We start from the raw sequence: 22,870 nt of genomic DNA, 5'->3' as shown, positions 1-22,870 counted from the left end.
GATGATACTGTACTGTATCTACGCTTGGTTTATCAATACATTCTTAGATGTTTCTCCTTAAGGGTATCCATATTTAGATATTTATGATTGTAAACCAAAAAAACTAATTTGAGTTTTTTTGGTTTTGATGACTGGAAAAGTTGGACAATCAGTATTAGGTATTTGGCATCAGTACCTTCATTGGGCAATTGTGGTATCGTTTTCATTTTTGGGTTCGTCTTCATTTTCGTCCTCATTATCAGATGCAAAGTCTTTATTTATTTGTAAGGTTAAATTTTGTAAATCTTTTGTCAATTGATTTTTCTCTTTCATTATTCTCGTAGCAACATTTTTTGCAGCATCTCTTTCATATAAAGCAGTTGAATATTGTTTCGTCAACGAATCCAGTTGTTTCCTTAATTTAAAATTTTCCAACATAATTGCATCCCATTCATTTTGTAGAGTGGATAATAAATTAGGTATACTATAGTTTGCATTTAACGTAGAAGAGTTGATTGAATTTGTAAGAGATACCTGTTGTGAAGTTTGTGATATGGAAATTAATTCAGGTTTTGTCATTGGTGTATTCGATATGGGATCTTTCCCATTTTCATCTATATATAATTCAATCAATGATTTCTCAAAGATACATTTCGATTTTGGTGAAAGGACTGGCTCCTTTGGAAGCTTCCCACTTATGGCGCAGAACATTTTTCGTGTTTTTTTCCAGTTATATATGATTTAAAGAAATGACGGATATTGCGTGCTTCGATGAGTTGTAGTTCAATGGCCAGATCTATTTTTCCAACTATGCAGATTGTTAAGTATGTGATCTATGTCTAGTTTCTCTACGCATGTATTTTTTTCAAAAAATACACATACAAGTCTGAAAGATTCAAGACGCCCGTAAGACATGATACCACCCTCAATGCAATTCACGGATACCTGCAACAAAAAAATAAAGGGCGGCAAAGAAAATCGTACGACTTTTTTAAAAAGGGTGGATTACCCGGGCCATGTTTCTCTTTTGGGATTTTGTGTTATGTTTTTGTTTTTGTTCTGTTTCCTGTTTGGGACGTCTCCATGGAGTTGTGCGGAGTACCAGGGATAACAAAGGGGGGATTCCATGCAGCCCCAACGACAGTACGGGCCGACCCTTTTGGTGCCCCTGAGATATTCTCGCACAGCTCTTTCGGAATTTCAGGTGCGTCATTTAGTACGTACGTTCCCAGGCGGGACAGAAGAGTGGCCACCTTTGTAGCCACTTTGAGAAACTGGGTAACCCGGAGGACACAGAGAGCACCTGAGAACAACCCACGTTCAGCTTTTGAAACAGCTGAAAGTGGCCACGAAAGTGGCTACACTTGTCGCCCACCTGGGTCCGTACGTAGTCCGTGAGTCCGTGGGTCCGTGGGCCCGCGGGTCCGTGCCTGAAAACTTTCCAAACAAAAAAGTTGAGTTGCAGCAAAAAGGCTTCCCAAACGGGTTGTTTTGTTTGTTTTCTCTTCAAAAAAACGACACTTTTCTTTATTAATAGAGTGATTTTTCATATTTTTACTTCGGTAGTTAGTTGCATTGTTCCACTCAAAGAAAGGTACGCAAAGGGTTAATTCAGTTCTCGGTCAATCAATGCTTATCAGCGTCACTTACGTCTTTTACTTCTTCTAGTATATTAATATCTTGATATTAATATCTTTTCCTCTTTAAGTTTTAATGGAATTTAAGTCAATCATTGACTTTAAATTCAACACTATATCTAACAAAATATCATTATCCCATTATTGAGACAGAGTAACAAAAGTCTCTCCGAAGTGGAAAATCATAACATTTATCTTTGAAGGCTTTCTTTTCGTTTTATCATTAGCACATTTTTACTTCATTTTCATTGCTTTCTCTGACAAAAAAAAAAGATATCATTTTGCATTTTTTTCCCTTCAATTCTACGACTAATTTTGCCTCTAAATTTTATTTCAATTTCAAAAAGAGATCCATCATATATTCATTCGTCTTATCGAATTTCAATTTCTCGTTCAATATTACTTCTATAATAATAATAATAATACCTAGTTGCTATTTCACTTCATTTTACTTCTTCGCTCTCTTATGATCATGAAACTTTCGCCCTTCTTTACCCAATTATTTTATCTTCAATTCTTTCTAATTCTGTCGAGAGACAAAAAATTTCAAGTAAGTGCAGCTCAATCGTTCTGTTCGTCAGAGAATTCAGCAGAAACTACAGAATATACTGATCAATATCAAAGTAATGGTCTATGTTCTAATCATTGTACTGGTTACAACTATGCTATATTACAAGGGAAATCTTGTTGGTGCTCAAATGATCGTCCTACTACACAAACTTCTTTATCGAATTGTAATCAATTTTGTCCAGGTTACGATAAAGAAAATTGTGGCAATCCATCAATGGGGTTGTTTGGTTATATAAATTTACAAGTTAATGTTCCTATACTTCCTTCAGAATTTAAACCTTCAAGTGAACCATCTATTATACCCTTATCATCTGCAGCATTAACGGTGCAAGCACAAGGGGAGGTTTCAACTGAAACTACTAAAACAAGTATAAGTTCAAGTACGTCAACAACAACGGCACCAGCAACAAAAACTTCTATTTCAACAAGTACTACTACAAGTAGTAGTAGTAGTAGTAGTAGTAGTAGTAGTAGTAGTAGTAGTAGTAGTAGCTCCACTTTAACTACATCTAGTCCAGCAATATCCTCGATAACTTCAACATCTACTTCTCAAACGACACCTTTTGAAAGAACAACTAGTATACTTTCACCTTCAATTACTATCAGTACTTCAACATCACCATTTTTGGCTGCAGTCTCTTTTGTCTCCTCCTTATCCTCTTCGTCTTCCTCCTCTGCTTCCTTCACCACTTCCACTTCTACTTCCCCTTCTACTTCCGCTTCTACTTCCCTTTTTACTTCCGCTTCTACTTCCTCCTCTTCTTCGTCTTTCTCATCCACTTCTTTGTCATCACTATCCTCAACTTTCACTCCAAGCCCAATAATATCAACGAGTATAGATTTATCAGTTTCTGTAATATATTCGATAATGACAATAACAAGTATACAAGGAGATAATACCAATGATACAAATCCTAATATAAGGAAAGGAACTGCCACACTTTTACAAACTTCACAATATATCACTACACAAGTCATAACGAAGACATTTTCTCCATCAACTATAACAACAATATCGAACAATTCAACTAATGTATTAACAAACCATAACAATAATAACAATAATAAATCATCAAATAATAAAAATTCTAATGGATATTGGAATTCTCCAGGGAAAGTGGCTGGTACTTTTGTGGTTGTAGGAATTGTCGTATTAGCAATTATTATAGTATTATTATGGTTTTTCATAATAAATCCAAGAAGAAAACAAAGAAATTTCGAAAAGGAATATAATGATGCTGTATTAGGAAATGGTGGCAATTATGATTATCCAATATCGCCAAATCATGAAAATAAAAATAATAGTATTATCATTGATGATGGAAGAAGGAGTCCATCTTCACTAAGTACTTCACCAGAGTTCGTTTACGCTGATGAAAAGGGAATTATAGAACCGAGAACACCATCAATAACAGACAATAATTCTAGTCCTACTTACAATAACAATAAAAATCCTAATAATTCGCATACCCCAATGAGTAAACATAACAGCATTATAAAATTTAATCAGAATATCAAAAATAGTATTAGTTTTAGTGCAAATAGACGTGGACCTCAAACAAATTCAATGGCAGTAGTAAATGATGCAGATAGTCATAACCCATTTGATAATCTATATTCAAGAACATTGATGGTGGATCAAAGATTAGATCCAACACAAATGATGACAGAAATTGAACAAACAAGTTCAAAAGTTTCACTAGCTGATGATATAGATTATTCAAGAAAGGTTTTACGAGTAATAAACGATTAATAACAAAAAAAAAGAAGACAGCAATTTTATCATCATTCATTCATTCATTCATTCATTCATTCATTCATTCCTTACTTGCATAAAACTTAATCTCGAGAACGAACACTTTTCGAATACATATAAACAAGATATCACACAAACTTTTTCTATTTTATAATAATACTATTCAGCCTATATATATATACTTGCCTACTACATACGCCCTAATTTTAATGAGAAAAGAAACCTCTTATAAAATCGAAACAAATAACGCTTCAAGTATTCATTGGAAAGATTCCTGATATCATCTTCACAAAGGGCTCCATTAATATTCATTGCGAGATCACGATATGTCATGGACTGACATTACATACAGAAATATACAAACAACACATATTATTTTCATTTTCAACCTTTCCGATTTGATTTCGGCGATGCGAAAAATTTCAAGAAATTGATTATTATATAGTAAAGTATGGACTAGACTACATTAAAGATATGGATGCAGCACCCATTCCTCTCTCTTGAGCTGAGAGCAGACCAAAATAATCATTTCGCATAAAGTATTTTTTTTTATTACTTCGAAACGATAATGAAAGAGACACTACCGACAGACGGCATACCGAGATACGACAAATCTGCTGTCAATTCTGATTCAGATACAAATTCTGATTCAGATCAAGACATTGATTCAACAACATCTCTCTCTACTGCAACTGTAACTCCACAACCAATAAATATTCAACTGCAAAATGAAGAATATGATAGTGACACAGAAGTTAGCAGCATAGTTCCAAATGGACAATCTTGTATGGGAGATAATTCCTCAGTATTCCATCCATTATTAAATCATAACGTTTTCCAAATAATCGAAAATAATGACAATTCAACGATATTTATAGGCTTAACTTCAAAACAAATACTTTTCCTATCAGGAATATTCACATTACAAATCGTTAAAGGTGGTATGGTATATAATAATGTTCATTATAATGCCAGTTTAGAAAAGATGGATTTTTGGCATCCTTTATCCAATTCAATACCATCAATTCAAGGTTCTCACTATGCAGGATGGAGCAATAAATTACATGTATTATCTAGATATGAACATTTCCTCTTGGAGGAAACTAAATTAAATGATTTCCCGTGTATTTTACAACTTAATAACATGAAAATTGATGGATTATTAGATTGTCATAAATTATATCCAGATGTTCGTTATTTGTGGAAACTAAGAAGTTTCCAAACTGATGAAATGTTTCAACGACTGCCAACTGATAAAATGTTTGATATCTTGGTTGAAGGAATAGATCTTTTCACTCCACTAAAAATATCTAATGAATGGCAAACGACCATCGAAAAAATATCTTTATCGCATAGAAATTTTGAATACGATTCGAGAATAATGATAATAGGTGGGAAGAACTCAGGGAAATCTACATTCTTAAGACTATTAATAGAAAAGATTCTCTCCAACAAAGAGTCTACCGATAACAAGATCAATCATAATATTGATAGTAACGACTTATTATATTTGGATATGGATCCTGGACAACCTGAATATTCGCATCCTGAATCGATTTCATTATCTCAATTAAATGGTTCTAAAAAGGTATTGGGTCAACATTTATGTCAATCAACGTCGTTTTTCCTGAAACAAATTTATTTAGGTGTAACGTCTCCACAAGATGAACCCACTACCTATTTGAAACAAATAGATCATCTGGTAACAACATTTGAAGAGTTGTATTCCAGAAATACATCTGTTATAAACTTACCAGGATGGATTAAAGGATTCGGTATTACTGTCCTGAATAAAATTATTGCCAAATACAAGCCTACAAATGTCATTATATTAGAATCTAATAGTTCGTCCCAAAATATTGATGATTTAAAAATACCCGATGAGTTCACAAGAGAATCATTTAAATATAATCCAATTATAACGAAGATTCCAGCTAACTTTAACTTCATGGCCAATCAACAACAACAACAGAAGCTGATGAAATTCCATGCATCACAACTCAGAACTTTCAAAATGGTAGCTTTATTCCATAAGACCTTAGAATCATCATCTCGTATATCCTACGATTTTAATCCATTACTTAACAAATGTCCTTTACAAATATCCTTCGGCCTCCCGATTGGTGGAGGTGGACTTCAAGCTATTAAGATCTCAAATGAATTTAAAACAATTCATGAAGATGATTTACCAAATGCATTGGAAGGAACAATCATGGCTCTACATAGTTGTGATAACGGAAAGTCACTAAAAGATTTGATAATAATGAAGGGTCACCTACCAGTAATAACAAACAATAATTTCAATTCTCTCGAATATGTTTCCCTTGTCCTGATCCATTCAGTTGACGTACAAAATAAGATATTAAACGTCTATGTACCGGAATATTTAATTCCTGAACTAGACTGTGGAAATCCTGAAATCAATTGGGTTCTTGTCAGAGGTAAAAGTGAAACGCCACTTTGCGAAATATACCAACGTAATAACATATTCGCTAAGGTAGCTTTGCCTTTTATCTCGAAAGAAAGAAGAAAGAAATATGAACATATATGGAAGATAAGAAGAAACGTTAAAAGGAGAGGACATCACATGAAATAAAAATCAATAAACCTTAACTGAGACTTTTTATAGATGACGTACATAACTTATAGATCTGCATATATAAAATTAAAATTCGAATGCATTCTTTGGTTTTTATTATTTTTTTTTGTTCTTTTAACTTTATCGCATTAATGTTATAAGTATTACAAGTTCAGTACATAATGTTTATATAATATTATACTGATGCATATGACGGAGGATAAATAATGTCTATCCATAATTTATTTCGAATATGGTTTCTTTTCTAACTTTTATGGCTCTAAACGAGTTCAATTTTCTTCACCTTTCCTTTCTACCTCGTCATTCCATCCCATCTTTTTATTAAGTCTATCATATTTAGCTCTGTCCTTATCGCTAACAGATGGCTTAATCTTAACCAATGCCTTATGGAAATCATTCATTGTAACTCTTATTTGATCATGTTTATTCATTCCAACGCTCAAATCTTCAAACTCTTTATCCAAGTTATTTTCTCCCACAGATTGGATTTCATCGTTTTTAAAAAAACTTCTTTTTAATGCCAAAACAGAACTTTCCCTTACAAGAGCTGCCAAGTCGGCACCAGAAAAGTTTCTACAGCGCTCATCTTTAATAATTTCACTGAATTGTACATCATCAGCTAATGGTGTGCCATTTGATCTCGCCAGTGTAGTAATAATATCCAGTTTTTCATCGTAATTTGGTAATTCAATAAATAAGGTTTTATCTAAACGACCTGGTCTTAACATAGCAGGATCAATCATATCAGGTCGATTAGTTGCACCAACAACAAAGATACCTCGTCTATCATTTAAACCATCTAATTCTGTTAATAATGTGTTCACTACTCTTGAAGATGATTCCGATAGAGAAGTGTCTCTTCTTGGAACTAAAGCATCCAATTCATCAAAGAAAATAACACATGGTACTGATGCTCGTGCCCTTGTGAAAACTTGTCTGATGGCCCTTTCAGATTCACCAACATATTTATTTAATAATTCTGGACCTTTAATAGAAATGAAATTTGCTCTAGATTCATTTGCAACAGCTTTGGCTAATAATGTCTTACCACACCCTGGGGGACCCCATAAAAGAACCCCAGCTGGTGCACTAATACCAACTTTCTCATAAAGTTCAGGCCTTTTGATAGGTTGCACGATGGCCATATTTAATTCAATTCTTATCTTACCCAGGGCACCAACATTAGCCCACGTAACATCAGGAACAGTAGCAAACCCTTCTCTCTTTGCAGTTGGTTGAATGGTAGGTAGTGCCTTTAAGAAATCTTCATATTTAATAGCTAACTGTCCTAGCTGTTCAGTATTTAATGGGTCTGGGAAATTTTTGATAAATTTTTGTATAATGGATAAAGGTAAAGGATCAATTATGTTTGCCGTATTTTTCAAGTCTGAAGGATCTTCTTCTTCAGTACTATGAGAATCTTCTGTAACTTGATCGATATCCATTTTATCGTCTGCATCAGCGTCGACATCCTCAATAGTGTTGTTATTACTCACTATTGGTGCAGTTAGGGTAGAATAAGTTTCGAATATACGCTTAATGGCACATGTACCAGCTGCAGTGGTTAAAGATTTCAAATCGGCACCAACGAATCCCGGAGTTAGTTTAGCCAACTTCAAAAAATCAATGGAACCATCAATTTTCAAGTTCTGCGACATCTTTTTCAATATATGTAATCTTGAAACTTCATTAGGAACGTTTAAGCAAATTTCTCTATCAAATCTTCCTGCTCTTCTCAATGCTGCATCTAGGGAATCAGGTCTATTAGTTGCACCAATTACAATAACAGGTTTCCCATTGGTTTGTTCCATTGTTAATTCATCCATTGATGTTAATAATTGAGCAACAATTCTTCTTTCCATTTCTCTTTGTGCACCTCCATCACGTTTAGGTGTAATAGCATCTATTTCATCAAAGAACATTAGACATGGTGCCAAGGCTTTCGCTTCTTCAAATAATTCTCTTATTTTCTTTTCACTTTCCCCTGACATACCACTAACTACTGAAGGGGCTGAAATCGATATAAATGGTACTTTTAATTCACCTGCAAGAGCATTGGCAATAGAGGTCTTCCCACAACCTGGTGGCCCGTGTAATAATACACCACGAGGTGGCTCTACACCTGTTGATAGATATATTTCTGGATGTAAGATGGGTAGACCTATTAGTTCCATTAATTGAGCTATCACATCATCCATACCACCCAATGATTCTAAATTGGATGTTGGAGGTGTTCTATTAGGTTTCACTTTTTGACGTTTTGAGATTTTGGAGGTGGGATCTTTACTTCTTTTCTTGGTAGATACTTTCTTATTATTTTCAGTATCTGTGTTGTCATCGTTCGTTGTTGTAGTAGTAGACTCCTGTTTAACTGTTGACCACTGTGCAGTAACGCTTTTGTTCATGTCATTGGTATCTCGTGCAATCATTAAATTTTTTTGAATCAATGCATCTTCATTGGTGACTGATGAATCGTCCTTCGCATCATCACTATATTCGGGATAGTTACCGAATTCTTCCGATTCTTCTGCAATTACGTCCTTAAGCACTCTTTCAATAGTCTTTTGTAACATTACCTTTTTCGTTCTTTGTAGCGTTAAATCTTTAGTTAAACAAAAGGTATATATTTCGCTCAGGGTCAAATCTTTAGCGAAGACAATAGTTTGAAAGACATCTTCGTTTTCATTTCCTTCTATATCTTTTTCTTGGTCTTCTTGATTTCCTTCATTATCAGCATCATCATTGTCTTGAGATTGCTGTTTTTTTTTCAAATATCTTTTCTTATCCTGAGTTTTTTCATCCAATAAACGATAAATTAAGTCTGAAATTTTATTATCAAGAGAACTAGTCAATGAACCTTTCTTTGATTTAACTTTGGTCATTTTTTGAATGTATAAATATGACACAGTCTGACGTTCCCCTACAAATGTTATTAGTTGGAAAAAAAATTAAGTGATCCAATATTTTTTGAGAATAATCAAAAACAATCTCAATGTAACGTAACCAAAAAAATGATTGATACTGTCGTATAGATGTTTCAATACTCACCATCAACGCTCATCGCTTAGTACTCTTTCATGAATTTTAATTAAAGAAGATTTCAAAGTTCGATGAGCCTTCTGAAAATTTTTCAAAAAGACGAACCCCGTACACCACATTTTGAATACCATGAAGGTAAACAATGGGAAACTAAAGGATTATGAAGCAGTTTCAACAACAAGATTATAACGTAATAAAGTAATAAAGAAATGGGGAAAGCCTTCATGCAAAATAAAATGCCTATGGGAAGGTCATGTATGGTGATAAGACAATAGTGACTAAAAATGCAATAACTAATTCTATTTATTCTCTTATTCGTGATAAGACGAAATATTTATTATGGACAGATGTGAAGCAAATTATTAATACATATAATAATGAAAAGACTAAAGATAAAGTTAAACGAGATATTTTGAAGCGTCTTTATCGACGTTTCATTCGAGTGAATGTGTTTGTTTCAAATACTAAGATGGTGAAAGATACTTATAAGGACTACGTTCGATATAAGTTTATTAAAGAGGATTATCACTTGAAAGAGAGTATTATTTCCTCCCTTGATAATCCTAAAAGTATAGCTTCCGATTCAATTCCAAGTGAAATTGAGACTATCGTGAAAAGTTTTGAATTTGTTATCAAAGCGATAAGTTATATACCAGAAGATAGTTCCAAGGGATGTACATATGATATTGCAAGAGATAATACTATTTGTAGACAAATTTTGAAAAATATTTTGACTATTGAACATGAAAAGATGAAACAATTAATTCCACAATCTATACCATGGAATGATGAAAAAATAAGGGTTTCAACTCCCTATCTTGATTATAGAATTCAGTTTAACCATTTGAAGAAAGTTATGAAGTACAGAAATAATAATGATAAGGGGATTACTACTAATGATGATACCAAGAAGAAGAGTGAGAAGAAAAAATCGGCTATAACGAATAAATTAGATCTTCAGCTTCAAGCTATTGGAGAATTTGATAAATGTTTAATATATTTAAATAAATCTCTAGGGACAAGACTATAAGAGGCCAAATGAACCGAACTAGATAACCTGTATGTAGGTGTAATATATTCATTAAAAAAAAAATATTAGTTTTGCTTTGTTTTTCTTTCTAATAAACGCATATAGATATATATATGTATATCTAGAAAAGATTCATATCTAATTGTATCCGCACCCGTATATTAGGTTTAGGCACTAACGATAACTTCTATTTTTATATGTATGGGCATACGAAAATTCAATGATAAAACGTCAAATGATTGGTGTTATTTTTCATTGGAAAAGTCTTCATAGGAGAACGTTGTTGATAATAATTCGAATAAATATCAATATCTTCATTATTACCGGATGGTCCGACATATTGTGGCATAATATTATTATTGTCATTATTATTATTGGTAGTGTTATATGGAATGTAATTTTTCCTTTGTGGGGATATACTTATACTTTTTTGTCTTGAATGTATTTTAGATGTTTCCAAAATGAAATCAGTTTTATTAGTGAATGATTTTTGTGAAATTATTTCAACTTCGGATGATCGCGATGAAGATGTTGAAGCATTATTATAATTTTTTAAGTAATCGTTAATTAAATCTAAAGCAATGTTTGATACGTTTCCATTTTTCTTATTATAAGTGATCAGTATTGTTAATTCAGTCGTCTTTTCAATGATTGGTTCCAATGGTGATATAGAAAGTTGTAAGTCATTATTGAACACTGTTTTCAATGGATTTATTATCGAAATTGTGAAATCTTCAATTATTTCATTTGTAAAAAAGGTTGGTGCTGCTGATGATGATGATGAAGATATTATAATTTCAATTTCAGAAGCGAAAAAATCATCAATTAATTCATTGGTAGCTAAATACAATTGATTCTCATCATTTGCTTTAATAGTTAATGTCTCATTGTGGTGGTAATTATTAATATCTTGGTCATCACCACAATTATGAAGGAGTATATTTGGAAAACCAATGAAAACATTGAATTTTTTCTCTAATTTACCTATAATTGAAGTTGTAAAATTTTCTAAGATGAAATTGAATTGATTTTTGGAGAATCTTATAACGTTAAAATTTTGTGAAAGTTTAAAATTGTTAACGATTTCAATTAAATCTAATTTAGCTAATTCAATACCTGATTTATTTTTAAATGGACATCTAATTATGACATTATTGTACCTTATTAATGATAAGTTATTTTGTGGTAATAAGAAAGTATTTGAAAATTGAATAAAGACATTATTTTTCCTCATTGTTGTTTGGATTAAAGAACCACCTGAACCAATAACTGGTTTATGATAAATTTCAGGAATGAAAAACGATTCTTCAGCTGGGAATTCATTTATTAATTTATTAAAAATTGATTTTAAATAAATCATATTATTATCATTATCTGCATTGTTTTCAATTAAAAGTGATAAAAATAAATTATCATCATTTTCTAACATTTCTAAAGATATTACGAATTTTGGGTTTTTCGTGTTGTCGTTAGTATTATTATCTTCCATAATTTTTATCAGTTTTCCATTTTTCTTACCTGATATAAATTCATGGAAAGATGGATGAATTTCCCACATTGCAGTGATCGGTGATGATGATGATGACGATGATGATTTATTTTTGGATGCAATTGTTGCAATTGTATTAAAGAGACTTTCATTATCTTGTGACATAATGTTTTTATTATTAGTAATTATTATTAGATATGAAGGATTTTCATCCAGTACAAATATCATGTCATTATTATTATTATCTCGAAGTAGATCATTATAGTTTTCTGGATAGTTATCTATTTTCAATTTAATTTCAACGATTTCATGAATAATTTCAGTTGTGAAATGTTTTATTATTGAATTTAAAAGATTGATTGAAATAGATTGAAATTCTATGAATTGAGGTGTAATATTAATAAATGATTGGAAGTTATTCATTAAATCATTTAATTTTTCTTCATAAAAGGTTCGTATGAATAATAATTTACCTGGAGACAAATTGGTAAATTTTTTAATGAATGAATTTTTCAAGTTATTCTTATTAAAGTTTTTCCAAAGTAAAGAATTACAACCAGTTGTTAATACTTCATTTGTACTCGATATAAAGCATTGTGGTCTTATGGAAACTTTATTATTAGAATCTGAAGTAATGATATAAGGATATATTAAAGATGACGGTAAGACAATTTCAATGTCGTTGTCTGTGTTATTTGTAAAATGGTTTAGATTGGAATTCTTAATGCCCTTAAAAGATGGTAATTGAGAATACGATTGTAATTCGATAGATTGTTGGAAATAACAAATATTGGGACTAAATGATTTAATTATTGTTTGAATATGAGGTTCCACGTTAATAATATTTGGTTTTAAGCCTATACAATGAAGAATATAACAAGTTTGATTTTTATTATTGTTTGTTATTAAGATATCAATATTGAATTTTTTTGAGACTTCATCTAAAGTTGATTCGAAACGATTTCGTTGATCATTATTATTATTTTTTTCATGTAAAGTATAATTAATATTGAAAGAAGATTTTATTATAGGGAAATATTCAAATGATTTTGTGGAGCCAATTATATTTATAACTTTTAATGCAGCAATTCCAGTATCGTTCTTATTGTTATCTATTATTAGATTGTTACAATCTGATGGGATATTAAAGATTGAATTCCTAGATAACGGTTTCTGTTCGTCTTCTTCTTCATTAACAATCTTTAATTTGTTTACGATCTCTTCGGGTAGTTGTTTCCAATGATTATTACTTTTATAAACAGTTAATGAAGGGTCTGTTTCAAAAAAGATCGATGATTTGAAAGGAGTTATGATAGTGACAGGACCAACGTCGGCAAGTTGATGGTCTTCAGAAATGTATGGCATGGTGCCCAAAAGTATTTCTTATAGAGATAGACACAAAAAAAAAAAAAAATACTTCTGGGTATTGGAGACCAAATCAAATAAATCAGTATGTAATGGATATACTCTACCTATTACAATTAAATGCGATGAACCAATCTATCGATTAATTAATCAACGCAGTTGTGATTATCAGTACGTTGTACTCAATACCACATACCACATACCACATACCACAGATACTTCTTGTGTTTACGTACGTATATTGAATTTCCTGTTTTTGTGTTTATTTGATTTGATTACTGCGGGTAACACCCTTCGTCTAACTTTAGTAAGTACACATCTGTTGTATACAAACATCTATATATAATATCCTGGCAATTCAGATCATGTCTCTGATTGCTTGATGCATTTTGCTTCTTCAAGGCAGTCTAGTCCAGTCCAGTCCAGGGTTATCTATTAACACGTTACTTATTTTTATATGACAAGATAAGAGGATCATAAGATGGTAACACTTAATTTATGATCCTCGTTCCGTTAAATACTTGATCAGGATACAAAGTACTACTATTCAGCTTATTCACTCATCCCATCACCTCACATGCGTCTATTCAAATGGGTTATTTGTCACTTATCCTTATAATATGATATAGCCTTACTTTTCTGCCACGTAGTGCCGCAATAATCGTGCTTGCACCATATTAATATTAATATGGCACGAGGTCTATTTATATTACTTCCTCGAGTGAATATGAAACTGTCACCAAAATGGAGTTAGGTTAAGTAATTAAACCCTCATACTGATACCCTGATTTGTGAATGTCCCTGATACGTACATACTGTAAGAATAGGTCAAAACCCAAAACCCGAAGCAAACTGAAGTTCGATTTTAATTACTTTACGTACTTTGCGTTACCCTACGTACCGCCCGCCCGCCCGGCCGTACTTATGCCCTCTTGGACGGAGCATCGGCATCGGCATCGGCATCGGCCGTTGTCTGGGTAGGCCCGCCCCCCGGGTAATGGAATGGGATTTCCCGGGTAATCCCCAGGTAAATTCATATAATTTTCTGAAACCACACTGTATGTACATAATCCGACTCGGGGACGTATCCCGCTAGTCTATCAGTTTCCAAATATTAATAACAATGTATTAATTAATAGATTGGTAATCACTTCCTCAGATATATTAGTGTAATGTACGTAAGAGGAGAGGTGAGGCAAAAGTATGCAAATATACTCTACACCGCAGCCCTTATAAACAATATACGATACACCACCCCAATCGAGAACTAACACTAACTTAAAAGCAAACTAAAGACTAACTACATAGTGTACATATTATTCCCTATAACATTTCTATACACACTTTCCAACCTATACCCCCCCATACAATGATCACTTCAAACCCAACCACTAGCACCACCACTAATCCAAGAGCCAATAGACCATGTATAGATTGTACATGTTCCCCCGGTTTACTATCCAGACAAGGAAGAAGAGCAACCATCTTTTTAAGGAAAATGAGTAATGCGAAAAGAGAATCCACATCACGTTCTAGACCCACTTCAAGAAGAAATTCAACTAATAACATCATAAGAGAAGAAAATGGATCCATATATTCTTCTGATTCATTATGTCAACCTACAAATAAAGAAATTAATACTTCAAACAGATTATTAGAATTAAGAAAACAAATGTCCATGCATGAAAATGGTAATTTGACATGCTATATCATACCAAGTGAAGATCAACATCAATCTGAATACGTCGGTTTATCTGATCAAAGAAGACAATTCATATCTGGATTTTCAGGTTCTGCAGGTACAGCAGTCATTTCAAGAGATTTATTGAATTTTAATCTTAATGCCCCCACGGGGAAATCAATCTTAAGTACCGATGGTAGATATTTTAATCAAGCGGCTCAAGAATTGGATTTTAATTGGAATTTAATTAGACAAGGTGAAGATCCAATTGATTGGAAAAATTGGACTATTAATGAAGCTATGGAAATGGCTTCAAACAAAATGGAAAAAAAAAATGATTCTATTAAGATTGGAATTGATCCAAAATTAATCTCTTATGAAAACGTTATCCAATTTAATAAATTGATTCAATCTAAAACTATCAAGATTAACAAATCATTGAAGAATCAAGATAAGAAAATTAAAATAGAATTGGTTCCAGTGGAAAATAATCTGGTGGATAAAATTTGGAATCAATTTGAAATCGTACCAGAGAGACGTTCAAATGAATTATTATTATTAGATGAAAAATATCATGGTGAATCTTTTAACTCTAAAAGGAAAAGATTATTTGAAAAGTTACCTTCAACAACTTCATCATCATCTTCTTCTTCTTCTTCTTCTTCTTCTTCTTCCTCCTTCGATAGATCATTCCTTGTAGTAGCATTGGATGAAATTTGTTGGCTATTAAACTTACGTGGTTCAGATATAGAATACAACCCTGTCTTTTATGCATACCTGTATTTAAACGAATCAAATGATGATGATGATGATCAAACAATCTTATTCATGGATAATCCAATCAATGATAAAATTGAAATATATTTCAAAGAAAACAATATCATTATAAAACCATACAATGATATTTGGTCCTATTTAGAAAACTTGACTACCAGTACGTCCACAATTTTCTTACCTGATACATTATCATGGCAAATCATCCGTAAAATTCAAAAAAATCAAAATTCATTGACTTATAAATTAATTCATTCACCAATAGACATTTTAAAATCAATCAAAAATATGACTGAAATAAATAACGCACATAACGCACAAGTGAAAGATTCATTATCAATAATTCAATATTTTGCATGGTTAGAAAATAAATTAATTAACAAACAATCATTAATAGATGAATTTAAAGCATCAGAAAAATTGATTGAAATAAGGAAAACTCAAAAACATTTCATGGGGAATTCATTCCAAACAATCTCATCAACAGGTGCTAACGCAGCAATTATTCATTATTCTCCATCAATGGAAAATTCATCAATAATAGATCCATCCAAAATATATCTTTGTGATACAGGAGCTCAATTCCTTGAAGGAACCACTGACATTACAAGAACTTTACATTTAATGGAACCAACAAATGAACAAATTAAAAATTATACACTAGTATTAAAGGGTAATTTAGCCATTGAAAGATTAACTTTCCCCGAGGGTACCATAACAGGGTATCAAATTGACGCTCTAGCAAGACAATTTCTTTGGAATGATGGATTAGATTATAGACATGGGACAGGTCATGGAATTGGATCATTTTTAAATGTTCATGAGGGTCCAATAGGGATTGGGTTTAAACCTTCATTGATCAATTTCCCATTAATGAAGGGGAATATTATTAGTAATGAACCAGGGTTTTATAAAGATGGAGAATATGGTATTAGAATTGAAAATGATTTAATTGTGAAAGATGCATGTTTTTCACATAATAATAATAACAATACAAACGTGGGGAATTTTGGTCAAAAATTCTTGACTTTTGAAAATATTACCCTGGTACCATATTGTAGGAAATTAATTGATGTCAATTTATTAACCAAAGAGGAAAAATCACAATTAAATTCATATAATAAAAGAATATGGGATAATTTGGTTCAATTCTTACAACCACAAAGTATTGCATTCAAATGGTTGAAAAGAGAAACTGCTACCATTTAAATATGTGATATATATACGTCACTCATCTAAAATGTAAACTATACGGTACGAGACGATACGAGACGATACTTTTTTAATTAAATAATAAATATAAAATATTTCCCATCTGCAATTGCAAAATTGCAACTCTTCCCAATTTTAGTCAAACGTACTAGAAGAAAGGGATCGTAGTTATTTATCAATTATGGAGCGCCGGGTACAGGACAGGTAATCTGTATAAAATATTTTATTCTCAATTTAAACACAATTATGTAAAAATTATACACAATAGCAACTGTCATAGATGCATATATCCCATGAATCGTGCATGATAATCTGTCTACTCTTCATGTCAATGAACTATATATTATATTGTTCCATCCACTATAAAAGTTTCTTGTATGTATTACCCGGTGGTACCCTGAAAAATATCATTTGATTTCGAAAATTGAAAAATTGAACGATAATAACATTTTGAGATGGAACTTTATACTGGGGAATTAAAGTGTAAATAAAAAATACTATATTTGCTCTAATACATCAAAATTTGCATTTCAAAAACTAACATGTGAGGCCATCATTTGGTTTTATATTATTTCCATCACGAGTAGAACCATATTTTTACGGCTATTGAAGTGAGAGAAAGAGAAAGAAAGGAACAATGTCATATTCCAAGGGTGCAACTCCTAAATCGAACAGGGCTTCCTCTTTCTCTGCCGTAGACCATCATATAACCAACATGAAAGGTTTCAGAAACTTCAAAATTGCTCACCAAAAGATATCATTGGATATAGATTTAGCTAGCCATTCCATTAAGGGGTCTACAGATATAGTTATCATCCCATTGGTTCAAAATTTGGACTATATTTCACTAGATTGTAAAAAATTGAAAATTAATGACGTCTTAATTGAGAAGAGAAGATGTGATAATTATTTTCATGATGATCCATTAACTACATTAGAAAAAAATTATATGAAAGATACAAATGGATCCAGCTTAAAAGCATCCTATTTAAAAACATCCATTGAACAATCACATTTCCTTAGAGAAAAATTCGCAGACTTAAACGAACCATCTCCAATATTGGAAACCACTGATGATAGAACTAAATCACAATTAATAATTAAAGTACCATCCTCCATAAAGATTACATTACAAGATGCAAACCTTTTGGCAAATTTCACTCCAATAACTCCAAGCTTTAAAGGTGGAACTCCATCAAATAATACATACATGAATAATCAAGAATCAGTTTTCACTCCAATAACAATAAGGATAGATTATGAAGTGAATAATCCCAACACAGGGGTTAAATTCGATACTTTCTTACAAGATAAACCATACCTTTGGAACGCATACACTACAAACGCAGAATTATGTTCTACAGCATCGTATTGGATGCCATGCGTTAATTCATTGGATGAAAAATCTACGTGGGAAATTGAAATTAATGTACCAAGGAAAGTGAAAGATATTGGTTTGACTAAAATCATTGGTCAAAATGATGTGATCAGTAGTAATACTAATAACGAGAAGACAAAAAGTGAACATAAGATTAAATTGAAATTGACATCAACTGAAGTGGAACAAGGTGAAAAACAAAGAAAAGATGAAGATTTGGAAGAAAAAAATAAGAAAGAATCGAATATTGATGACGACCATGACGATGACGACGACGATGATGATGACGAAGAGGACGATGATGAAGATGAGGATGAACAATCTCGTTTAGAAAATGATTTGTCAAATCCAATGAATAGAGATATCAAAGTGTGCTGTTCTGAATACTCAACGATGGTAGAAACTACACATCCAACAGATTTATCTAAAAAAGTTTTATCTTTCCAAATATTTAACCCTGTAGCACCCCATCATATTGGTTGGGCAGTTGGTGCATTTGATGTCTATACTTTACCTTCTATCGCACAACTTGATAAACCTATAGTCACCAACAACACTGAAATTAACGAAGAAGAACAAGATGAATATAATGATGATTATAATATGCAAAATAATGGTTTGGATGCAACTAATCAAAATGATCATTTCCAAGAAAATACTGAAAATATTGATGACATCAATATGGATTCAGCTGATATTATTCCAATTCAAATATATGCATTACCAACGGCAGATATTGATGAACAAACTATTTTAAACTCAACTATCGTATGCCCTAAAATTATAGATTTCTATTCTAAAGAATTTGGATCTTACCCATTCACATCCTATGCGATGGTATTTCTACCGACTGTATCAGATATGACAATGGATTTCGCAAGTTTAACCATCTGTAATACAAGATTATTATATCGACCAGATATTATTGATTTAATGTTTGAAACAACAAATCAATTGGCTTGGTCCATAGCAAATCAATGGTCTGGTGTCAATATTACACCTATGGAAGTTAATGATATTTGGTGTTGTATAGGGATGGCAGGTTATATGGTATTACAATTTTCCAAGACTTTATTAGGTAACAATGAATTCAAATATCGATTAACGAAATTTAATGAACAAATCGTTGAACAAGATTGGGAGAAATCACCACTTGGGACAGCTTTCACTAATGCATCAAGACCAATCTCTACTACATCTCGTGATTTGGAATTTATCAAATTGAAAGCACCAATGGTTCTTTATATCTTAGATAGAAGAATGACAAAGACTGAAAGATCATTTGGGATGTCTCGTGTATTACCAAAAATTTTCCTACAAGCAATGTCTGGTGCCTTATCAAATAATTCTTTAACATCGCAACATTTCCAACATGTTTGTGAGCGTGTTAATAAAAATAAGTTGGAATATTTTTTCCAACAATGGGTTTATGGGTCTGGTGTCCCAATCTTACGTGTCACTCAACGTTTCAACAAGAAAAAAATGGTGGTAGAAATGGGCATAAGACAATGTCAAGATAAAGAATTAGACCAAGGGAAAGTTATTGGAGAAGATGGGTTTTTCGCAAGCGCATTAGAACACATTGATCATCCAGATAGAAATAGAACTTCATTTTTCACTGGGTCAATGACTATTAGAATTCATGAAGCTGATGGGACACCATACGAGCATATAGTGGAATTGAAGGATATATTTACCAAGATTGAAATTCAATATAATACAAAATATAGAAGGATAAGAAATAAAAGATTAAACGTTGGTGGAACAAATACTCCATCGGGGTCTGGTGCTTTAAGTAGTGCAGCCAGTAGGACGAACTTAAATTCGCAAGAGTTTTTAAATGAACAAATGGATGCCATACCGAGCAATCGAGATGTAGATTCCAAAATAGAAAAACTTGGTAATGTTTTAACAACAAGAGAAAATCGTGAACGATGGAACTTAACGGATTTCTCTAAGACAACAGAAGGTAATGAATTCCAACGCCAGAATGAAGCATTTGAATGGCTTCGAATTGATTCTGATTCTGAATGGATTTGTAAAATTCATATTAACCAACCAGACTATATGTTTGCATCTCAGTTACAACAAGATGGGGATGTAGAAGCTCAATTAGAAAGTATACGATACTATGAGGCTGTTATTCTTGATAGTCCAGTAAATTCAATGATATATTCTTCAATATTAACCAGGACAGCAATGGACAGGCGGTATTTTTATGGTATCAGATTAGAGGCATGCCGGGCCCTTTCTAAATATGCTATGAATGAAACTGATCCAAATAATTTTATGGGTGGCTCAAGGCATTTAATTAAAGTGTTCCAAAGTCTGTTTTGTTTAGATAACTCCAATATTCCTAAGAACAATAATTTTTCAGATTTCCAATTATATTTTCTGCAAAAGGAGATACCAAGTTTCTTAAGTAAGGTAAGAAATGAAAGAAATGAATCGCCACATTTTATTAAACAATTTCTGTTGGATCTGTTAACTTACAATGAAAATTCCGAGAACAATTACAATGACTGTTATTATGTTGCAACATTGTTACATGCAGTTGTAGATTGTGCTATAGCGGATCGTGAAGATGAAACTTTTTTACCTAAAGTATTAGACCAAATTCGTAGATATGAAAATTTAGAAAAATGGCTCCCCACTTACCAATTGATTGTAACTTATACGATTATTGAAATAAAATTGAAGCTTCATGTTGCTGGATTGTATTCTTTTGAAAATAATGATGAAATTCTGCAACTTTCTTTAGCCTATGCAAATGACACGAAATACTCAGATAATATACCCAAAATAAGGGAAGCATGTCAAGATATATCATTACTGGGATTTCAAATATTATTAATTGAAGGTGGGCTGAAAAATAAAGACGTTTTAAAGTATTTTTTCGAATCATTGTGTTTTACACCTGAATTATATATCAAGGAAAGGTTAGTTGATATATTTGTCGAGGCTCTTAATTTTATTATGAAGCGTAGACTAGTTGATCGTTTTAATGACGATTTGGATTATATTTCTGAAAAGATTAATCCTAAATCGTTAAATTTAAGTAACGAGGATGAAATTGCATCATTAGTTATGGGTGGATTTGAAGAAGAAATATTAGATCGTAAAGAACGTAATATGAGGTCTACCATTATTGGTCTTACTACGTTATTAAGATTACAATTTAAGGATTATCTGCCTTTAAGACAACTATTTTGGGATGTATTGCATGTTCCAACTTTAAGCTTGTATCAAAGAAAACGTTTATTTGATGTTGCCAAAGTTTTATATACTTTAACTGATAGTTTCGAAGTCGTATTGCCAATGCCGAGGGATAGGAAATTAGTTGCAAAGATTGATGAAGATAATAAAGTAGTTATTAAACGTGAAGGTATACTTAAAGTCCATTTGGCACCAAAGTTGAAGGTTATAAGTCGTAAACCAAGTGTTACGTTCGTTAATCCAAAAAATAATACTGTCGAAAAGAGTAACTTATTAGCTATAAAGGACACATCAGTAATGACAGGAACCCCCTCGATACCCAGTTCTCCTGCAACGTCTATATCTACTGATTCGTCAACTACAGTGCCCAAGATCAAAGTCTCTGGTAACAAAATTAAATTAACGTTAGGGAAAGTATCGAAACCTAAGAAAGTAAGATCATCAAGAGGAACGATTAATAGAGTAGGAGTTCTACCTATTAGATTTGTGAAAATATCCACTAAACCTGTTGGTAAAGAAAACGTGCCAGTGAAAAAAGTGGACATATCCTCGGTCCCATTTAGTAATAGAGTTCAAATTTCCAAAGCCAACAGTCGAGCGTTCATTATTAAGATCAAGCTTCCTTCCAAGGGAAAAAAAGGCGATATACACACAGACAAGACCTCAAGTTTAGTATAGTGAGAAGGAGATGCTAAAGCATTTATTAATAGGAAATAATATAATTTTACTTTGTATGTAACATTTATAGACAACGAATATATTCCGACTTATTCAAAGGGGATCGGAGACGGAACGTCAGTGACATTACACCGGTTGCGACTGTGCATTAAAAACTATCCGCAGTCCCTAGACGGGTCGGGAAAAAGGGCCTGAAAATCGTTTTTTCTAGAAAAAAATATTCCAGCCTTACTAAGAAACATGTGCAGAGGATAGGATTGACAGGAAGAAAACCATGCAGAAAACCATTCCGCGGGATGGAAAACTTCAGCATCTCATATTCAATATACGATAAGAAAGCAAGAAAAAGCTGACAGTATTTCTAAATCATCTCCCTGTTAAAGATTCACTTAATAACAAAAGATAACAGCCGGTATAATATATAAAGCATACAAGAGAAATGTAGAAATTGTATATAAACTTTCTTT

At 32.3% G+C, this 22,870-nt stretch overlaps 8 protein-coding genes across 8 annotated transcripts; 5 read left to right on the top strand and 3 right to left on the bottom strand.

Annotated features, from left to right (window-relative positions):
* Window positions 1-177: 177 nt before the first annotated feature.
* Window positions 178-690, bottom strand: PRP19 (E3 ubiquitin-protein ligase PRP19; the record flags this gene model as incomplete). Its single annotated transcript, XM_003670000.1, has 1 exon — window positions 178-690. The coding sequence occupies one exon, from the start codon at window positions 688-690 to the stop codon at window positions 178-180; it is 513 nt and encodes a 170-aa protein (XP_003670048.1).
* Window positions 691-2,082: 1,392 nt separating this feature from the next.
* Window positions 2,083-3,939, top strand: WSC4 (Wsc4p; the record flags this gene model as incomplete). Its single annotated transcript, XM_003669999.1, has 1 exon — window positions 2,083-3,939. The coding sequence occupies one exon, from the start codon at window positions 2,083-2,085 to the stop codon at window positions 3,937-3,939; it is 1,857 nt and encodes a 618-aa protein (XP_003670047.1).
* Window positions 3,940-4,510: 571 nt separating this feature from the next.
* On the top strand, window positions 4,511-6,538 carry GRC3 (polynucleotide 5'-hydroxyl-kinase; the record flags this gene model as incomplete). Its single annotated transcript, XM_003669998.1, has 1 exon — window positions 4,511-6,538. The coding sequence occupies one exon, from the start codon at window positions 4,511-4,513 to the stop codon at window positions 6,536-6,538; it is 2,028 nt and encodes a 675-aa protein (XP_003670046.1).
* Window positions 6,539-6,810: 272 nt separating this feature from the next.
* On the bottom strand, window positions 6,811-9,423 carry RIX7 (putative AAA family ATPase RIX7; the record flags this gene model as incomplete). Its single annotated transcript, XM_003669997.1, has 1 exon — window positions 6,811-9,423. One exon carries the CDS (start codon window positions 9,421-9,423, stop codon window positions 6,811-6,813), a length of 2,613 nt encoding a protein of 870 aa, XP_003670045.1.
* A 410-nt stretch (window positions 9,424-9,833) lies between these two features.
* On the top strand, window positions 9,834-10,610 carry IRC19 (Irc19p; the record flags this gene model as incomplete). Its single annotated transcript, XM_003669996.1, has 1 exon — window positions 9,834-10,610. The coding sequence occupies one exon, from the start codon at window positions 9,834-9,836 to the stop codon at window positions 10,608-10,610; it is 777 nt and encodes a 258-aa protein (XP_003670044.1).
* Window positions 10,611-10,827: 217 nt separating this feature from the next.
* On the bottom strand, window positions 10,828-13,464 carry NDAI0D04870 (uncharacterized protein; the record flags this gene model as incomplete). Its single annotated transcript, XM_003669995.1, has 1 exon — window positions 10,828-13,464. One exon carries the CDS (start codon window positions 13,462-13,464, stop codon window positions 10,828-10,830), a length of 2,637 nt encoding a protein of 878 aa, XP_003670043.1.
* Window positions 13,465-14,833: 1,369 nt separating this feature from the next.
* Window positions 14,834-17,128, top strand: NDAI0D04860 (aminopeptidase family protein P; the record flags this gene model as incomplete). Its single annotated transcript, XM_003669994.1, has 1 exon — window positions 14,834-17,128. One exon carries the CDS (start codon window positions 14,834-14,836, stop codon window positions 17,126-17,128), a length of 2,295 nt encoding a protein of 764 aa, XP_003670042.1.
* A 640-nt stretch (window positions 17,129-17,768) lies between these two features.
* On the top strand, window positions 17,769-22,403 carry TAF2 (transcription initiation factor TFIID subunit TAF2; the record flags this gene model as incomplete). The annotated part of the gene is made up of 1 exon (XM_003669993.1): window positions 17,769-22,403. The coding sequence occupies one exon, from the start codon at window positions 17,769-17,771 to the stop codon at window positions 22,401-22,403; it is 4,635 nt and encodes a 1,544-aa protein (XP_003670041.1).
* Between the last annotated feature and the right edge of the window lie 467 nt (window positions 22,404-22,870).

This window comes from Naumovozyma dairenensis, chromosome 4 (genome assembly GCF_000227115.2).
Source record: "Naumovozyma dairenensis CBS 421 chromosome 4, complete genome".
Taxonomy (NCBI): domain Eukaryota; kingdom Fungi; phylum Ascomycota; class Saccharomycetes; order Saccharomycetales; family Saccharomycetaceae; genus Naumovozyma; species Naumovozyma dairenensis.
Note: the sequence above shows the minus strand (reverse complement) of the source record. Positions and strands in the feature narration are given on the sequence as shown.